At 47.0% G+C, this 17,611-nt stretch overlaps 1 protein-coding gene across 1 annotated transcript in view; it reads right to left on the reverse strand.

Annotated features, from left to right (window-relative positions):
• Nucleotides 1–1,690: 1,690 nt before the first annotated feature.
• Nucleotides 1,691–17,611, reverse strand: part of tsnare1 (T-SNARE Domain Containing 1) — an 840,454-nt gene continuing 824,533 nt past the window's right edge. Inside the window, exons 11-12 of the mRNA XM_085992448.1 lie at nucleotides 6,525–6,642; nucleotides 1,691–1,953 (exon numbers count right to left, since the gene is read on the reverse strand). Coding sequence (XP_085848574.1) covers nucleotides 6,547–6,642 — 96 coding nt within the window. The 3' untranslated portion in view covers nucleotides 1,691–1,953; nucleotides 6,525–6,546. The remainder of the gene's footprint in view (nucleotides 1,954–6,524; nucleotides 6,643–17,611) is intronic.

Consider the following 17,611-nt stretch of genomic DNA (forward strand, 5'->3'; position numbering starts at 1 on the left):
ATGCTGCGGTACAGAGGGATCTGGGTGTCCTCGTACATGAAACACAAAAGGTTAGCATGCAGGTACAGCAAGTAATTAGGAAGGCAAATGGATTGTTGGCCTTTATTGCAAGGGGGATGGAGTATAAAAGTAGGGAAGTCTTGCTACAACTGTACAGAGCATTGGTGAGATCACACCTGGAGTACTGTGTACAATTTTGGTCTCCTTATTTAAGGAGGGATATACTTGCATTGGAGGCAGTTCAGAGAAGGTTCACTAGGTTGATTCCTGGGATGAAGGGGTTGTCTTATGAGGAAAGGTTGAGCAGGTTGGACCTATACTCATTGGAGTTTAGAAGAATGAGAGGTGATCTTATTGAAACATATATGATTCTGAGAGGGCTTGACAGGGTAGATGCTGAGAGGATGTTTCCCCTCGTGGGGATATCTGGAACTAGGGGGCATAGTTTCAGAATAAGGGGTCACCCATTTAAGACAGAGATGAGGAGGAATTTCTTCTCTCAGAGGGTCGTGAATCTTTGGAATTCTCTACCCCAGAGAGCTGTGGAGGCGGAGTCATTGAATATATTCAAGGTTGAGAGAGACAGATATTTGAGCTACAGGGGAGTGAAGGGTTATGGGGAGTGGGCGGGAAAGTGGCATTGAGGCCAAGTTCAGATCAGCCATGATCTTATTGACTGGCGGAGCAGGTGCAAGGGGCCGAATGGCCGACTCCTGCTCCTATTTCTTACGTTCTTAAAAAAATAAATTGAGGTTGGTGCAATGAAGGGTTTTTATGAATAAAATTGAAATTCAGTACATTTATATTTATTTAGAATTGCGTAAATTGTCTAATTATTTGGGGATTCCATTGCATGTCATATGGGGAATCCCTCCGTAAATAAATGATTGCAAGGGAATCCTCCTTTGTGATTGGAGGACCGGGCCCACGTGATCCCAGAGATGCTTCCGAACCGCCTGCATCCCTGGGATCCGTGGGCCTTCACACTAATTTCTGCCTGGAGGCCCGAGAGTGGAACTCTCTGCAGCCGCGATGTCTGGAGGTAGGTTCGGATTTGTTTCGCGGGTGGGAGGTGTACTCCGGAGGTGTGCCTCCGACTGCAAATTCTACCCCAATATGTTTTGTAAATCTTAACATTGAACTTTTATTGACCTCTGGGATACTTTTCTGGTCACAGCTATCCAACTATTATTGAGCAACACCTTTTGTTTCCTATGACTGACCAATTATACAACTAACTTACTCCTACTATCACCCACTAATTCTATTATAAATAAATAAATAAGACTTGCATTTATATAGTGCCTTTCACGACCACCAGACATCTCAAAGCGCTTTACAGCCAATGAAGTACTTTTTTGAAGTGGAGTCACTGTTGTAATGTGGGAATTATATCCAATGAAAGCACACAGAATTGGAGGTAACCTTGTGACATGGGTTGATAATTGGCTCGAAGGTTGGAGACAGAGAGTAAGGGATAAAGGGAAGGTTCTCTGATTGGCAGGATGAGACAAGTGGTGTTGCCCTGGAATCTGTACTGGGGTAACTTTGGCATCACCTACTTACCTCATTGTCTTTTCTACTGATTTTAACCACCGTCCCTTAACTTGGGGTTGCATCGATTAAAAGAAAAAATCAAGAACTGGAAAATATCTCGGAAGTAGGAAAATAAAATCACAAGAACCACCAAAACATTTAATAATTTTAAACTTTATTACTATGTCATTTGCGATAAAAAAAAAATCTACCTAATAAATTCCAACCTGAAGTTGTCTGCAATTCATGACACTTATTAGTGTAAAGGCATACGCCACCAGGAAACTGTACAATCTGCTCTTGCATTGACAATGAGAGAATAATTGTTTGCATTGTTGGGCTTTGCATTATTCCATTTGACTTATTCTCTTTCTGCTGTTGCAAAACCAGGAGCGCAAAGGATAAAACTGGAAAAGCCTGAAAATAAAACAGAGGCATGTAATTAGATTACAACTCCCAGCCTCTCACTGCTATTCCTTACTATGGTAGGCTTCCCATATTCTAGGGAGGAACCAGAGCCCGAATGCTATTCCATCAAACCGGGCAGTTTTTGCGGTTCCACTGTTTTTTTTTTAACACATCTGTTTATTTTTCTGGTTGGGGTTCCGAGTGCCTGCTGGAGTCAGACGATCTCGGAGATAAGGGAAACCCCAATTTACGCTGTAGAGGCCACTGCTTTCTGCAAGCACCAGCTTTCAGCCAATACAGAGTAAAACTGGGGAGAACAAAGCACTTCAATTAAGAAACAAAGTGAAAAGAAAGCAGGAGGCTGAGCAGAAGCAGCAGGAAAAGAAAATCTTGTTCAATACAAACACAAAAAGAAAAACCCAGTCAAGAAGATATAGGTAGATGTATAATATAAAATTTATACATATTAAGTCCTCATTTTGAAGTCATATACTGGGCCGGATCTTGCTGGAAACTTAACAGTGCATTAACGAGGCAATAGCAAAATACTGCGGATGCTGGAAATCTGAAATAACAACAGAAAATGCTGGAAACACTCAGCAGGCCAGGCAACATCCGTGGAGAGAGAAACAGAGTCAATGTTTCAGGTCTGTGACCCTTCGTCAGAACTGGTAAAAGCTGGAGATGGAACAGGTTTTAAGCAGGTGCAGAGGCAGGGGGAGGGGAGGAAAGAACTAAAGGAACAGTCTGTGCTAGGATTGAACTCAGGAGAGAGAAAATGTCGCAAATGGGGATGGCAGAATCATCAACAGCTGCCGCCTAAAAAAACTGGGGGGGTTTATAGTCTGAAATTGTTGAACTCAATGTTGAGTCCAGAAGGCTGTAAAGTGCCTAATCAAAAGATGAGGTGCTGTTCCTCGAGCTTACGTTGAACTTCATTTAACGTTAACGATGCATGCTGTTATTAATGTGCAAATCAGCCAGCAAATTCAGGGGATTAAGAGATATGCTGTGAGTTGCAGCTCTCCAGAACTTGCTAGTTGATTTACGCCGCTCTGCTGTTTGCTTCGTACAAACAGCATCTCGCCCTTAGCCTCCCTGTTATTTTTAAGAACTTGCTGGATTTGCACATTCTTGCCTATTAAACTCACCAGAGAAAGTTAAATCTGATAAATAAGCATGTAAGTACTCATTTAACTACATGCTAATTGTTAATGCAGTGCCAATCAACCTCTCTGGCCCAGAAATTGAACAATTTAAATTGTGGTGTCTCATTCCTTCAAGTAGGGAATTGTTCTTAGAGGTTTTTAAAACAAATGTTATTTTTGTTTAATTTCTTCCTTTTCCTTTCTGTCTCTTTTTATCTCTCTTTCTTAATCCAATCTTTCTTTCCCTTTCTGTTCTTGATTTGACTCTAATTCACCCACTCTAATTCATCCTCCTTCTCCATTGTTCTTTTGTTTATTTCTCAATCCTTCAATCTCATTGGTTAAGGAGATACACTGTTGGTCCTGCCATTCACTAAGGTCCCGGGTGCCCCATTGTCCGTTATCAGCTCGCACTTGCAGCAAGTTGTGGTGCAAAATATTTTCAAGCTGAAGGGTGCAGGAAAAGGTCTAACTACCGGCGCGTGCTGTGAGTTGCCCCACTCCAGCAAGATCCGGCCCATTGTGTCCTCATTTTTCTTCTTTGATTTGATATTATTTATAGTTAAAGCAGAATTTATATGGGAAACAGAGAAGCTAGTAGATTGGAGTGTAAGAGCTCTAGAGTACAGGCTGCGGAGCTGCAAGACTGCGGCACTACAGCACCACCACTGCTGTGCAGGATATCTACCCCGAGAGGTGCCGGGGGAAGGCCCTGAGAATCATTAAAGACGCGAGTCACCCCAGCCACAACCTCTTCGCCCTGCTCCCATCCGGTAAGAGATACTGAAGCATATGGTCTCGTACCAACAGGTTTTGAAACAGCTTCTACCCCCAGGCCATAAGACTCATGAACGATTAATTTATTATTATTTATTACTGTTGTTTTATTTATTATTACTGTCTTTCTATTAGTATTTGTATCATTGTTATGCCATATTTATTCCAATGTTGGGAGGACTCGTAAAAAATCAACATTTCATTGTGCAGTACACACATCTGCTGCATATATGACAAATAAAACTGAATTGAATTGAATTGAGGGTGTAATTACAGCACAAAAAGTTTACATAGGCAGTTTCCATATTGTGGATATAGGAATTTATAATGGGAAAGTTGACGTAAAAGTGTGAGAAAATATGACAATAGGATGTAAGGTTTTATAGACAAGCAGTGTGTGCATATATAAGATTACTATATTATAGATATAATAGATATTCCTCAGGTATATATTTCTGACTCAAGAAAATGGTAGTTTATATATGTACAGGTGAAATGTGCTATGGTTATAGGGCAAACACTGTACTAAGTTATTTTAATTGCATCATTTATAAATTATGAGTGGCACAAATTATGTCTTTTTATTGCAGTTCTCAACCATATTTAATACGAAGTCCCATTAGTTGCTAGCCTTCCTGTCTCCTCATGATAGACGTGGCGAAGACATTAGAGAGTCACAGCTACCTGATGTCAGTTTGTGTGCATGTATTGAAGTTTGAGTCTGTTAATGTCTGTCTTGTTTTGTGTCAGTAGGAAACTCTTCTCTTTCCCATTTGTCTCACTCTTCTTCCTGGTCTCACAGATCATGAACCACAGGCAAGATAAGTCAAGGAGTTGGGTGAGGTGGTTGCATGCCTTCACTAGTGCCACTTTAAACTGTTTGCAATGATGATTGAGGGCAGCCTGCTAAACAACTTTACCTGGTAGTGTAGTGGTTATGTTACAAGACTAGTAATCCAGAGGCCTGGACTATTAATCCAGATAATGTAAATTCAAATCCCACCATGGTAGTTTGAATTTGGATTGGAAACTTGCAAATGTTCCCATTATTTAAGATGGGAGAGAGGGAGAAATGATGTAACCGCAGCTCTGTCAGTTTAACAATTGTGGGAAAGCTATCATCAGGGGCAGCGTGATTGATCACTTGGACAAGTATCAACTGATCAAAGAGAGTCAGCATATATTTGTGAAAGGCAAATCATGCCTGACTAGTTATTAGTAAAACCAAGAGTGCATGGACTTGGGGGTAACCTTCTGACATGGGTCAAAAATTGGTAGGAGACAGAGAGTAGGGATAAAGGGAAGGTTCTCTGATTGGAAGGATGTGTTCTCCAGGGATCTGTGCTGGGACCTCAGCTTTCTACCATATATATGAATGACGGATATTCAAGTTTGCAGATAGCACTAAGCGTCCTTGCACAGAAATCACTAAACGCTAATGCACAGGTACAAAAAAGTAATCAAAATGGTTAATGAAATGTTGGCCTTTTTCTCAAGAAGGCTGGAATACAAAGGGGAGGAAATTATGCTTCAGTTATATAGAGCCTTGGTGAGACCTCATCTGGAGTATCATGTTCGTTTTGGGCACCAAACCTCAGGAAAAATATATTGGCCTTGGAGGGGATACAGTGCAGATTCACCAGAATGATACCCGGGCTTAATAGGTTAAATTATGAGGGCAGGTTGCATAAACGTAGCTTGTATTCCCTTGAGTTTAGAAGGTTGAGAGGTGATCAAATCGAGGTCTTTAAACTGATAAAGGGATTCAGTACGGTAGATTCAGAGAAATTGTTTCCTCTGCTGGAGGAATCCAGGACAAGAGGGCATAATCTTAAAATTAGAGTTAGGCCATTTAGGAGTAAATCAGGAAGCACTTTTTCACACAAAGGGTAGTGGAAATCTGGAACTCTCTCCCCCAAAAGGCTGTGGATGGTGGGTCAATTTACATTTTCGAGACTGAGATCGATCGATTTTTGTTGGGTAAGGGATTATGGAGCAAATGGAATTCAGGTACATCAGCCATGATCTAATTGAATAGCGGAACAGGCTCGAGGGACTGAATGATTTGCTCCTGTTCCTATCTTCCTATGTACCGATTGAATCATTGCTCCAATTTCTGTTTTTTTATCCAATGATGAATCTGACTGTTCAGTTTCCGGCCGCAGCCCGCTGGTCCAAAGCAGATGAGGCCCATTCCAGGTCTACTGCGCATCTGGGGACAAATCTGCTGCTTTATGTGGGGGGGGGGTCATGAACAATTACTTTGCTAATTCCATGCACAAAATACCACCAAAAGTTGGCATCTTAAGTGATTTATCATGCCTGCTCTAATTACCATGTTTGTAGTATGATTTTACACAAAGGACACTAAACAATAATTGAAAGATCTGCGACATAATATGGTCAAGTGCAACACTTGAACAGCACAGCTTTACTGCCATGATATTCTACTGAAGAGGTTTCTTCCCTTGTCCTCTCATACACAAGAACCAAAACTGAAATCCCTAGTTCCAAAGGCTCACTGAAATCATTATTAAAATAAAATACGGCTATAGACAGGAACCATAATGGCAATTGTAAATTATAGCTTACATTTTTATGTACCTTTACAATTGAGTAAGTTCCATTATTAAATGGAATAAACAAAGCCCTTACCTGTAGGTGTGTTGTGCCAAGTTCAGTGCTTCACTGAAACCACGATAATTATGATGATGACGGACAAAATAATCGAACCTGCCAGAATAAAGCAGCATTTCATCTTCCGAGCTCTTTTCTAAAAGAAATTAAAGAAATAAAGACGTCATGTACCATAGGCATAGGGACTGTGAACTGACTGGCCTCTTAGACCACTTTTGTAATATTCGATCAGCATCTTGTTTGTAATTTTTCATTTGTGACTTTCAAAGATCTTCAGTTGATAGCCATCAAATTGTCAGCCACTCTCACCAAAATATCCTGCAGGATTTTCCATTAAATTAAAGGCTCAGTAATCCTGGAAAATTCACATGAAACCAGTAGGATCTTATAGGAAAGACCACAACTCTTAGAAGATTTTTACCCTCTTCAAAGCTGGCTTCGAATCCTTCAGTTAATGTTCTGGAAAGAGAATCTATTTTAATGGAGGAATTCCAGATGTACAATTGACTAAGTGTGGAGCTTCCTTTGCATTCTGTATTCTGTTCTGCAGTATGAGAGTTTTTGTTTCATATTTAGTGCAATTTCAGTCCCTAGATTTACACACACATTAAGAATACTTTGTAGCTATAGAAACATAGAAGATAGAAGCAGGAGTAGGCCATTCGGCCCCTTGAGCCTGTTCCGCCATTCAATGCGATCATGGCTGATCATCCAAATTCAGTACCCTGTCCCTGCTTTCTCCCCATATCCCTTGATCCCCTTAGCCTTAAGAAAATGTATTTGTTCACAGGATGTGGGCATCACTGGCAAGGCCAGCATTTATTGCCCATCCCTAATTGCCCTTGAGAAGGTGATGGTGAGCTGCCTTCTTGAAGAAAACTCAAGAATTTCTAGGTTGCCTCGCTTGCCCTCTCCAAGTATAAATTATGATGACCCACCTTAAAGATCATGTATACTGAGCTCACAAATAAACAGCAAACAGTCCTTAAAATAAAGAAACAAATTACAGCCTATTTATACTTTTCCAGTGTGGTTAGATCTTATGAATTTGTCCTGTTTATATTTGTAGGTGTGGCAATACTGGAATATCTGACTTTTGGATCTCAATGAAGCTTTCACCTGCCTCCGACAGTGTCCAAAACGTGCCCGATAAAATGGCACAGGGCACAAATGTGGCGTGACGAGGGTTAGTAATGCGCTGCCGTGATTTTAACATTCTTGTCGAGTGCTGGGGATTAAAATTGGGGCTTTGGTCGCAATCTCACTCCAGCAGAAGTTGAACGTAGTTTGTTAACAAATGTTATTCCTATAAAGTTGGATTGTTATTAAGCATCCCGGGAGATCAGAAAAAATTAATTTACATTTTAATTTCTTGGGATCTTAAGCTTGTGCATTCAGCTCGTCAAAATTTCAATTTCAGGCAAAAAAATATTAAATCAATTCATCACTTCAACACGCATTCCAAGCAAGGGCTCAAGCCCATGCTCGTCACTTGTCGCATGACCAACTAGTCACTGAATCGCCTTGGCATGAAGCTGGCAGTGTCTCTTTGGGGTCAAGGTAGCTCCAAGTTAACAGGCCATATGCTCAAAGGGTGGGGGGAGGCTGGTGGCAAGCGGTGGCCGGCAGCAGCCCGTGGTTTTAATGTGGAGCCGGAAAGAGCATTCCCGCACCTCCTGGATCCACACTCTGGTAAGTAATTTTTTAAAACTTACCTTTTTGGTGGTGGCCTGCAGTGGTCCCGTTAAGAACCGCTGGTTAGGCCGCATATAGACCTGGTTTTCAGGTGTCGGCTGCGTTGAGGTCAAACCAATTTGTTAACGGAGGCATCAAACTGGCGTTAGGCCTCTCACTTACATATGCAAAGGACCCAACGCCTGTTTCAGGCGTGAGACCTGGACGCCTCTTTGGATGCCTATAGCAATATGGCAGGCAGCGCACACCAGGCACAGATGCCGCCCGCCATATTGGATGATTTGGCACCTGTTTTACACCTGTAAAATGGGCACAGCATCGAATTGCTAGGCCAACAAAGAATAGACACTATTACAAAATTACAACTTTAAAACAACCTGATGAGAAAGTATGGCCTAGAAATTCAGTTGCGTTCGCCAGCCGTTAGCGCCATAAGAGGAGTAGGTTTCGAGCGCTAGGCACTTAGCGCCCAGGCGCAGACCGATCTGCGCCTACGCCCAACTTCAGTTGACATTTAGCGCCGGCGCAAAGTGTTTGCGCGCGCTCAGCTGCGCGTGCAGCTTATGACGTCATTTCATCGTGCAACGCCGTTTGTGCGCCCCAAACCGGAACTTCAGTGGCGCCCGCCCAATGTGGGCGTGGCGCTGTTAAGAACTGTGAAGTGGAACGCAGCAGAGGCCCTGCGGGCCTCGGGGAGCGCTAATTAAAGGGCACTTAGACTGAACTATAAAGGCCAGCCATTTTGCTGCAATGACTTTAGTGCTACGGATTTCTGGACAGAGACCAAGGAAGAGACCTTACTGATTTGGGCCAACATAGGAGAGGTATTTTTGGCTTCTGGCCAGAGCTTGGAAATTTGACTCATTGTGATTTCACTGTTTGCAAGTATATTATGGGGGCTGCATGGGGTTCCAACCCTCAGTTCCAGCATTATGTGCGAAGGGCTCGCAGACGCTGTGTGAGAGGGGCAACCATGCCTAGACGCAGAGGGGCCATCAGGCGTCGGCAACGTAGGCCTTACCCACTCAGGGAATACCGCCAGCAGGTGTCCTATCTCACCATGACTGCCGCGCATTGTGTTAAGAGGCTGCGCTTCAGAAGGGAGGTGGTTGCAGAGATCTGCCAGCTGCTTCACAGAGATCTGCGTCCACAGCTGATGTGCAGGACGTCTCTGTCGGTGGAAGTGAAGGTCACGGTGGCTCTGAACTTTTATGCAAGCGGCTCCTTCCAAGCCGCTGCTGGGGACATAGCGAACATCTCCCAGTTCGCCGTGCATCGCTGCATCCGGCAGGTCACCGATGCCCTTTTCGCAAGGAGACACCAATTCATCTCCTTCCCCATGACCCTAGAGAGGCAGGAGCAGCGTGCAGTCGGATTTGCGAGGATCGCCGACTTCCCCATGGTGCAGGGCGCCATTGACTGCACGCATGTGGCTATGCGGGCACCTATCGACAATGCCGAGGATTACCGCAACCGGAAGGGCTACCGTTCCCTCAATGTACAGCTGGTGTGTGACCACAGGCAGCGCATCCTATCTGTCAATGCCCGCTTTCCAGGCAGCAGCCACGATGCATTTATCCTGTGCCAGACTACTGTGGCTGACATGTTCCAGGCACAGCCTCCCCCAAGAGGATGGCTTATCAGGGACAAAGGCTATCCTTTGTTTACATGGCTCATGACCCCGCTCCGCGCGCCCAGGACCCCTGCTGAGGAGGCATACAACGAAAGCCATCAAGCCACAAGGAACATCATAGAGCAAACTAACAACAGAAAATGCTGGAAAAACTCAGCAGGTCAGGCAACATCCGTGGAGAGAAATTTGAGTTGACGTTTCGGGTTTGACCCTTCTTCAAAACTGGAGAGAAAAGGAACTAGATCGAAGGCAGGGCTGCGATCGGACAAAAGAATAAAAGAACCAAAAGAAGTAAAAGAGATTAGAAGCTAGACGAGATGGTAATAGGCTGGGATTAGGTGTAAAGTGTACTGGCAGGGCAGCAGCAGCAATTGCCTCCAATTTCCACCCTTCCCTCACCTTCACATGGTCCATCTCTGACTCTTCCCTTCCCTTCCTCGACTTCTCCGTCTCCATCTCTGGGGATAGGTTATCGACCAATATTTACTACAAGCCCACTGACTCCCACAGCTACCTGGACTACACTTCCTCCCACCCCGCTTCCTGTAAGGACTCTATTCCATTCTCCCAGTTTCTCCGCCTCCGCCATATCTGCTCCGACGATGCCACCTTCCACACCAGTGCTTCAGACATGTCTTCCTTTTTCCGCAACCGAGGATTCCCCTCTACCGTGGTTGACACTGCCCTTGACCGTGTCAGTTCTATCTCCCGCACCCCTGCCCCTCCCTCCCGGAACCACGATAGGGTTCCCCTTGTCCTCACCTTTCACCCCACCAGCCTCCACATTCAACGGATCATCCTCCGGCATTTCCGCTACCTCCAAAGTGATCCCACCACCAAACGTATCTTCCCCTCCCCTCCCCTTTCAGCATTCCGCAGGGACCGCTCTCTCCGAGACACCCTAGTCCACTCCTCTATCACCCCCAACAGCCCTTCCCCTTCGCCTGGCACCTTCCCGTGCAAGCGGAGGAGATGTAACACCTGCCCCTATACCTCCCCCCACCCCACTGTCCAGGGCCCCAAACACCCCTTCCAGGTGAAACAGCGATTTACTTGTACTTCTCGCAATCTAGTATACTGTATTCGCTGCTCACGATGCGGTCTCCTCTACATTGGGGAGACCAAACGCAGATTGGGTGACCGCTTTGCGGAACACCTCCGTTCAGTCCGTAAGGGTAACCCCGAGCTTCCGGTCGCCTGTCATTTCAATTCACCGCTCCATTCCCACTCGGACCTCACCGTCCTTGGCCTCTTGTACTGTTCCACGGAAGCTCAACGTAAACTCGAGGAACAGCACCTCATCTTCCGATTAGGCACTCTGCAGCCTTCCGGTCTCAATATCGAGTTCAACAATTTCAGATCATAACCTCGGCCCCTATTTCATTTTTACTTATATTTTTCCACTCCTTTCCTCCCCCCCCCTTTCCTTTTGTTTCTCTCTCACACCTGGCAGCTATCTTTTGCCCTGCCAGTACACTTCACACCTAATCCCAGCCTATTACCATCTCGTCTAGCTTCTAATCTCTTTTACTTCTTTTGGTTCTTTTATTCTTTTGTCCGATCGCAGCCCTGCCTTCGATCTAGTTCCTTTTCTCTCCAGTTTTGAAGAAGGGTCAAACCCGAAACGTCAACTCAAATTTCTCTCCACGGATGTTGCCTGACCTGCTGAGTTTTTCCAGCATTTTCTGTTGTTATTTTGGATTTCCAACATCTGCAGTATTTTGCTATCATCATAGAGCAAACAATTGGCGTCCTCAAGCAACGGTTCCGCTGCCTGGATCGTTCCGGCGGATCTCTACAGTATTCGCCGGATAGAGTCTCCCAGTTCGTCGTCGTTTGCTGCATGCTGCACAACCTGGCTATCCGCAGGACTCAGGCACTGCCACCTCACGTTGGACCACCACCTCAGGAGGACGAGCAGGAGGACCATGAGGAGGAGGAGGAGGAGGAGGAGGAGGAGGAGTACCAGCCCAGGAGGGAGCCACAAGGTCCAAGGGCCGTCCGTCGGCGGCTTATTGAACGACACTTCTAGGCCCCCCGTCAGGGAATGGCTTGTGGCAATGAAGGCACATGAATGCAGCCGCTCCGCAAGCCCTCAGCCGGTTAACGCAACAACCACTTGAAACATCACACATGGACAAGCTGAATAAAGAAAAAGCTTTATTGAACAAACTCAGGGCCCTTCCCACATGAAACCCAAAAAAGTCAAAAACATATCTCACTCCCACAACCTGGGGAGGAATAACAAAACTTGTCCATCCAAATGGCCTTCATCCTCGGCCTTACCAAGACAAACCCCCCCATACAGAACACAAACACCCCCATATAAAAAAACATTTGGCAACACACTCTACTTTGTGTGCCGAGAGGGCGAGTCCTTGTCCAGGCTTTTCCGGCCCCTGGCCGACCTGCTGCTCCGCCTCAACCTGGGCCCTGTGGGTGTTGCAAGGCTGGGGGAAGGCTCCTGAGGGGCACAATGCGTGACGGCAGATGCCCTTGGGGGTCGGCCTAGACGAGCTCCGGCCCTGGAGGGGCCGGCTGCTGACTGCTGCAGCTGTGGCTGGGCAGCATCAGTCTCTCCAGCAGCTCGTCGCAGCTTTGCTGGGGGAGTGGAAGTGGCGGCTGCAGCAATGGGGGCAAGCTGGCTGATGCCAGGCGCTCGCTGGTCGCCAGAGACACTGGCAGTCGGCCGGGCTGGCACTGCAGCAAGCGCAGCAATCTGGTGAAGGCCAGACCGCTGTGCTGCAGCAGCGCAGCGGGTGCCCTGGCGATGCGTGCGTGACACAGCGAGTGTGGCAGCAGTGAGTGCCCGTACTGCCCTGGTCTGTGCCCGCATCAGACCAGCCAGTGACTGCACGGCACCACTCGTCAACTCTCCACTCGCTGCCTGTGCTGCCCTGAATTCGGACCGACTCGCGTCCTGTGATGCCCTGAATTCTGCCCGACTCGCGTCCTGTGATGCCCCGAATTGTTCGAGACCCCTGGCCTGTGCTGCCGCGAGTTGGTCGAAACCCCTGGCCTGTGAGGCCCCGAAATCGGCCACACTGAGCCAGGGACTCAATGGCCTCAGGCAACCGTGCCACAACACCCATGAACTCGGTGTGGCGACGATCCGAGTCCGCGGACATTTGATCAAGGAGGCGCACCTCCTGGGCGAGGACCGTCTCCGGACTGGAGGCCGGACTCTCCCTCTGGGGAGAAGGCCGCCGAGCTGGCTGACCCTTCCCGCGTGGCTGGACGCCACTGGGCCCAGCAACTGCACTCCCCTGCAACACTTCCCCCCTCTGGGGAGAAGGCAGCCGTGCTGCCCGACCCTTCCCGCGTGGCTGGACGCCACTGGGCACAGGAGCTACACCCCCCTGCAACACTTCCCCCTGGCTCTCCTCCAGGCAAGACGTGTCCCCTCCATTGCCATCCCCTGGCGCGGATGAGGGTTCCCCCGATGTGCTGCCTTCCTCTTGCTCCTCGTCGTCCTCCTCTTCCGAGGGACTGACACTCGCAGCTTCAGGGACCTCCTCCTCACCAGCTGAAAGCAGGAAGGCACAAGAGTAGCTTTAGAGTGAGGACAGGGCGTCAGCGAGGGAGGCATGAGTGGTAGCATTCTGCGCATTGGTCGGACAGTGGCAAAGGATGTAGATCTGAAGCGCAAGGGGAACGAGAGAGGTCCAAACGGTCATGTCCTTACCATTGGGGCCCAGCACAGGGTCGGCATCTCCAATTGCAACGGGGCCAATCACCCGGGCACCCATGAGTCGACCCACGCGCTCCTCCAGGTCACTGAGCTCCTGGAACTGGGCACGGCCTCCCCCGGTGACAGTCCGGCTCTTCAGATTCTCGGCCAGCTTGGCCTGCAAGAGAAAGGACGGCTTCTAAGTACAGTGTGGTGCCCTGTTGTTGTGTGCACTGCCTCCCATGGTGGAATAGCTTGGCCAGTGTGGTGCCCTGTTGTTGTGTGCACTGCCTCCCATGGTGGAATAGCTTGGCCAGTGTGGTGCCCTGTTGTTGTGTGCACTGCCTCCCATGGTCGAATAGCTTGGCCAGTGTGTAAAGTGCAGAAAGTGCTATTGATGTTAATGCCAGTGCCATAGCTGCTGGAGGAGGGCTGGCCATTAGGCCTTTGAGGTCCCTTTGCCCATAGTGTGAGGTGCACATGCAAGGATGAGGAGGACACTGGAAAGGGTACTCACCCATACCAACCGAGTGAGGTCGTTAAACTTTTTCCGGCATTGGTCACCAGTCCTGGGGACATCGCTGTTGGCTGTGACCCTCTGGCCGATTTCCCTCCAGGCTCTCCTGTACAGCCTCTTGGGAGCCTTCTTGCCACTGTCCGGGAACAAGATATCTCTTCTCCTCTCCAAAGCCCTAACCAGCACCTTTAAATCATGGGCAGAGAAGCGCTGCGCTCGCTCACGGGCCCTCTGCATCCTTGCTGGCGCTATTTCTCTCCAGCAGCAGTGTTTAGGCCTAGCTGGAGGGCTGCAGTATCCAGGGCGTGGCAGCAGACCAAGTCGACCCTTCCCCCTTTAAGAGCTGGCCGGCGCCAGGGTGTCTGCTGTCAATCAAAACATGAACGCACCTGCGCTGCGCCCGGCCTCGGCGGTATCAGTCTGCACCGCCGGCTTAGCGCCTAAAGATAGGGGTGCAATGCCAGTTTTAGCGCTCGAGCAAACTCCTTGGCCAAAGCTACTGAATATCGGCGAAGTGGCCTCCACTTTCCGGCGGGCGCAAACTTTAGCGCCCGCCCGACTTTACCGCCCCAAAAGTGGCTATACTGAATTTCTAGGCCTATATCCTTATAATGACATTCAAGCAGCATTTCTTTCATCAGTATTCAGTGCCAATATATTGTTAAAGGTCAAAGTGAAAACTATTTAATTCAGGTTAATTAAGTTTCTCCGGTAATCAGTTTGACTGTGTCTGCAGGCCACATTTCAATTAAAAGATAATATATCATATGCTACATAAAGTGCTGTAAATTGCCCCAAGTGCACTAAATGCCCCAAGAAAAGATTTTGGGTTCCAGCAACATTGGTCCAGATGTTGACAGGGGACGTGGGGGGTGCTCAACAGGCTTGGCTTCCAGTCAAGCAGGGAGGACTCCGGAGCAGGCCGCAGGGGCAGGTAGGGAGCTTGCTCCTGCTACTGGGATCCCAGGGTGAAGTCCGATCCCGGGGGTTCCGATCCATGAACCCGGGGGGGGAGGAGGGGTTCAATCCTGGGGAGGCGACTTAATCCCGGGGAGCGTCCGATCGTTGACCCCGGGAGGGGGTTCCGATCCACGATCCCGGGGGTTCCAATCCCCGAACAAGGGAGGTCCAATCCCCGACTCCGGGGGTCTGATGGGGAGGGAGCTTGGGGGGGCCGGGAAAAGCACTCCTGCTCTTCCTGGTGCACAAACAGTGCTGTAAAGGCACTTACCTTCTCCCCAAAACTGTCCTCGCCTCCCTTCAGCTGTCGGGTTTACGGAGGTCTGGGAAACCCGGTCAACCACAGTTAAAGCTGCAAAGCAGGTTAAATCAGAGGCTGCCAGCCTGTTTAAAATATTTAAATTGCCAACCTACCTCCGTTAAACCCAGTTGGGGTCAGGTTTGAGATTTTAAATTTTTTTACATCTGACCTGACCCCAACCCACCCGTTTTTGGGGGTTAAAATTCATCCCATTGAGGCTGAATCAGGTTTTGTACAACCTTGGGTTCTATTTGACCGAGAGCTGAGCTTCAAATCCCATATCCTATCCATCACTAAGATCAATTATTTCCACCTTCAAACACCATCCATGTCCACCTCCATTTCAGTCCTACCATTGCCGATACTCTTATCCACACCTATGATAATTCTAGACTCAATTTCTTGTACTTCACCCTTGTCCTTACTGATCTACAATGGCTCTGTACTTTACCCTACCTCTGGCCTTCTGTGCCATTCCCCTTTCCCTTCAGTTCACAACTGATGGCGCTGCCTTCAACTGTCTTGACCCTATTTTCTGCAACTCCTTTCTAAACTTCTCCCTTCTTTCTCTTCACTTTAAAAGGGTTCTGAAAACCCAGTTCTGATGAAAGGTCATCAACTTGAAACGTTAATTTTGTTTCTCTCTGCACAGATGCTGCCTGACATCCCTCATTTTATCTTTCGCGAACATGCGTTGAGCAAATGTATTCATGTATTACAGTTTATTGTAGCCATTGTTATACAACAGTAAATCCTCAGTATTCCATGCAGGAGCTAATAAAGTGTTGCCTCCTGTGTGCTGTGGTGTGTATTTTGTTTTGCAACCCAGCTTGCACAGCGACAGAATTAGTAAATTAGCAGCAAAACACTTGGGGGGGAAAACTTCTGGGCTAAGGAGGCCGAAAAAAACTAAGCACTTAATTGCTGTCCAGCGACACCTACTGGCAAGTGCACGTGTGAGGATGTCAGATGAGAACAGGACTAGATTTAGCTGTCGTACCCCAATGGTTGAATATCTTGCCAATGGTCACTGTCAAGAGCCACACTCGGAAGAATGATTGCTTGGGTGAAATAGAGGGGGAATACTGGCATCTGTAGAAATGTATCCTGAAATGAGTTAGTGTCTTCAGCAGACAAGGGAAGAAAATATATAGAACAAAGCGTGCAGCTCGCTGGTCCCTATTATATATCCTCTACACACTGAACCTCGTTTGGGATCTTGGTTGCTGTTAAGTTATTTGACCTAGAGAGAGACTACAATCAGCAGCAAATCACTTACTCGCTTTTGTATGTTTGCCTAAATTGCAACTAGGAGCTGAATAAATAGGATGTGTCTCAACATGTATTCTGGGAAAAGATGCTAATACATAAGTTAACTTTGAAGTCAATTTATTTAATGCATGCAGCCCTATGGTAAGTAATCAAGGCGAATAAAACATTTCCATCGTTCCTATTACATGAACTGTATCTTTGTATTCCCATTATTTACAAATGCACAATCTACAGACACATGTATTTGGCCTACTTAAAGGGGCACAGTTCTTACGGAATATGCTTGTCACTTTTTAAAAGAACCTAGGGCTAGAAATTCTTCTCCTTTGCGCCAACCGTTAGCACCTCTGGGAGGCTATAAAGGGGGCGCCTCCGGGGGGCTACCAGCTTTGCGACCGGGCACAGCAAGAGTACCGACGCACGTGATATTCCCATCGAGGTTTGCTGGGGAAATCAGAGCCATTGGACAGAAGGGTAAACTAATTCAATATGCTTGCCAAACAGGTTGTGACAAGAAAGACATTGGCCCGGATTTTGTGTTGAGAATAACAGTGAAGTTAACAGCGATCACCATTAGTATGGAATAAATAGGACAGCAACTTCCAGAGTTAAAAGCGGAAATCCGGAAGTTGCTGTCTGAGTTACCCTGCTCCTTCATTGGCTGCGCTATAACAATACCTCGCCACTAGACTCAGCATTGAAATCCATGTAAGGGCGTGAAGTTGCTGTACTTAACCGCTAAACAAGACAGATAATTAGGGTTGGTGCATTCAGGTGTAAGTGAAATTTTAACCACGTGATAAGTCATAATTACTGCCAAACAACCTCTTGGGCACTGAAAATTTAATTTTACAAGTGTGGAGTCTCATTCCTTCAAAATTTAAATAGTGTTGGTGATTTAAAAAAAATCCTTTTTACTTTTTCTTTCTGTGTCTTTTAACTCTCTCTCTCATATTCCCATCTTTCTTTCCCTCTCTTTATTTTGCTTTCTGTACATGATTTTACAATGGATTAAATATTCTAATTTATACGTCCTGGTTTAGACTCTGCGGGCTCA

This window comes from Somniosus microcephalus, chromosome 7 (genome assembly GCF_052327205.1).
Source record: "Somniosus microcephalus isolate GS21.2 chromosome 7, FLI_Smic_1.0, whole genome shotgun sequence".
Taxonomy (NCBI): domain Eukaryota; kingdom Metazoa; phylum Chordata; class Chondrichthyes; order Squaliformes; family Somniosidae; genus Somniosus; species Somniosus microcephalus.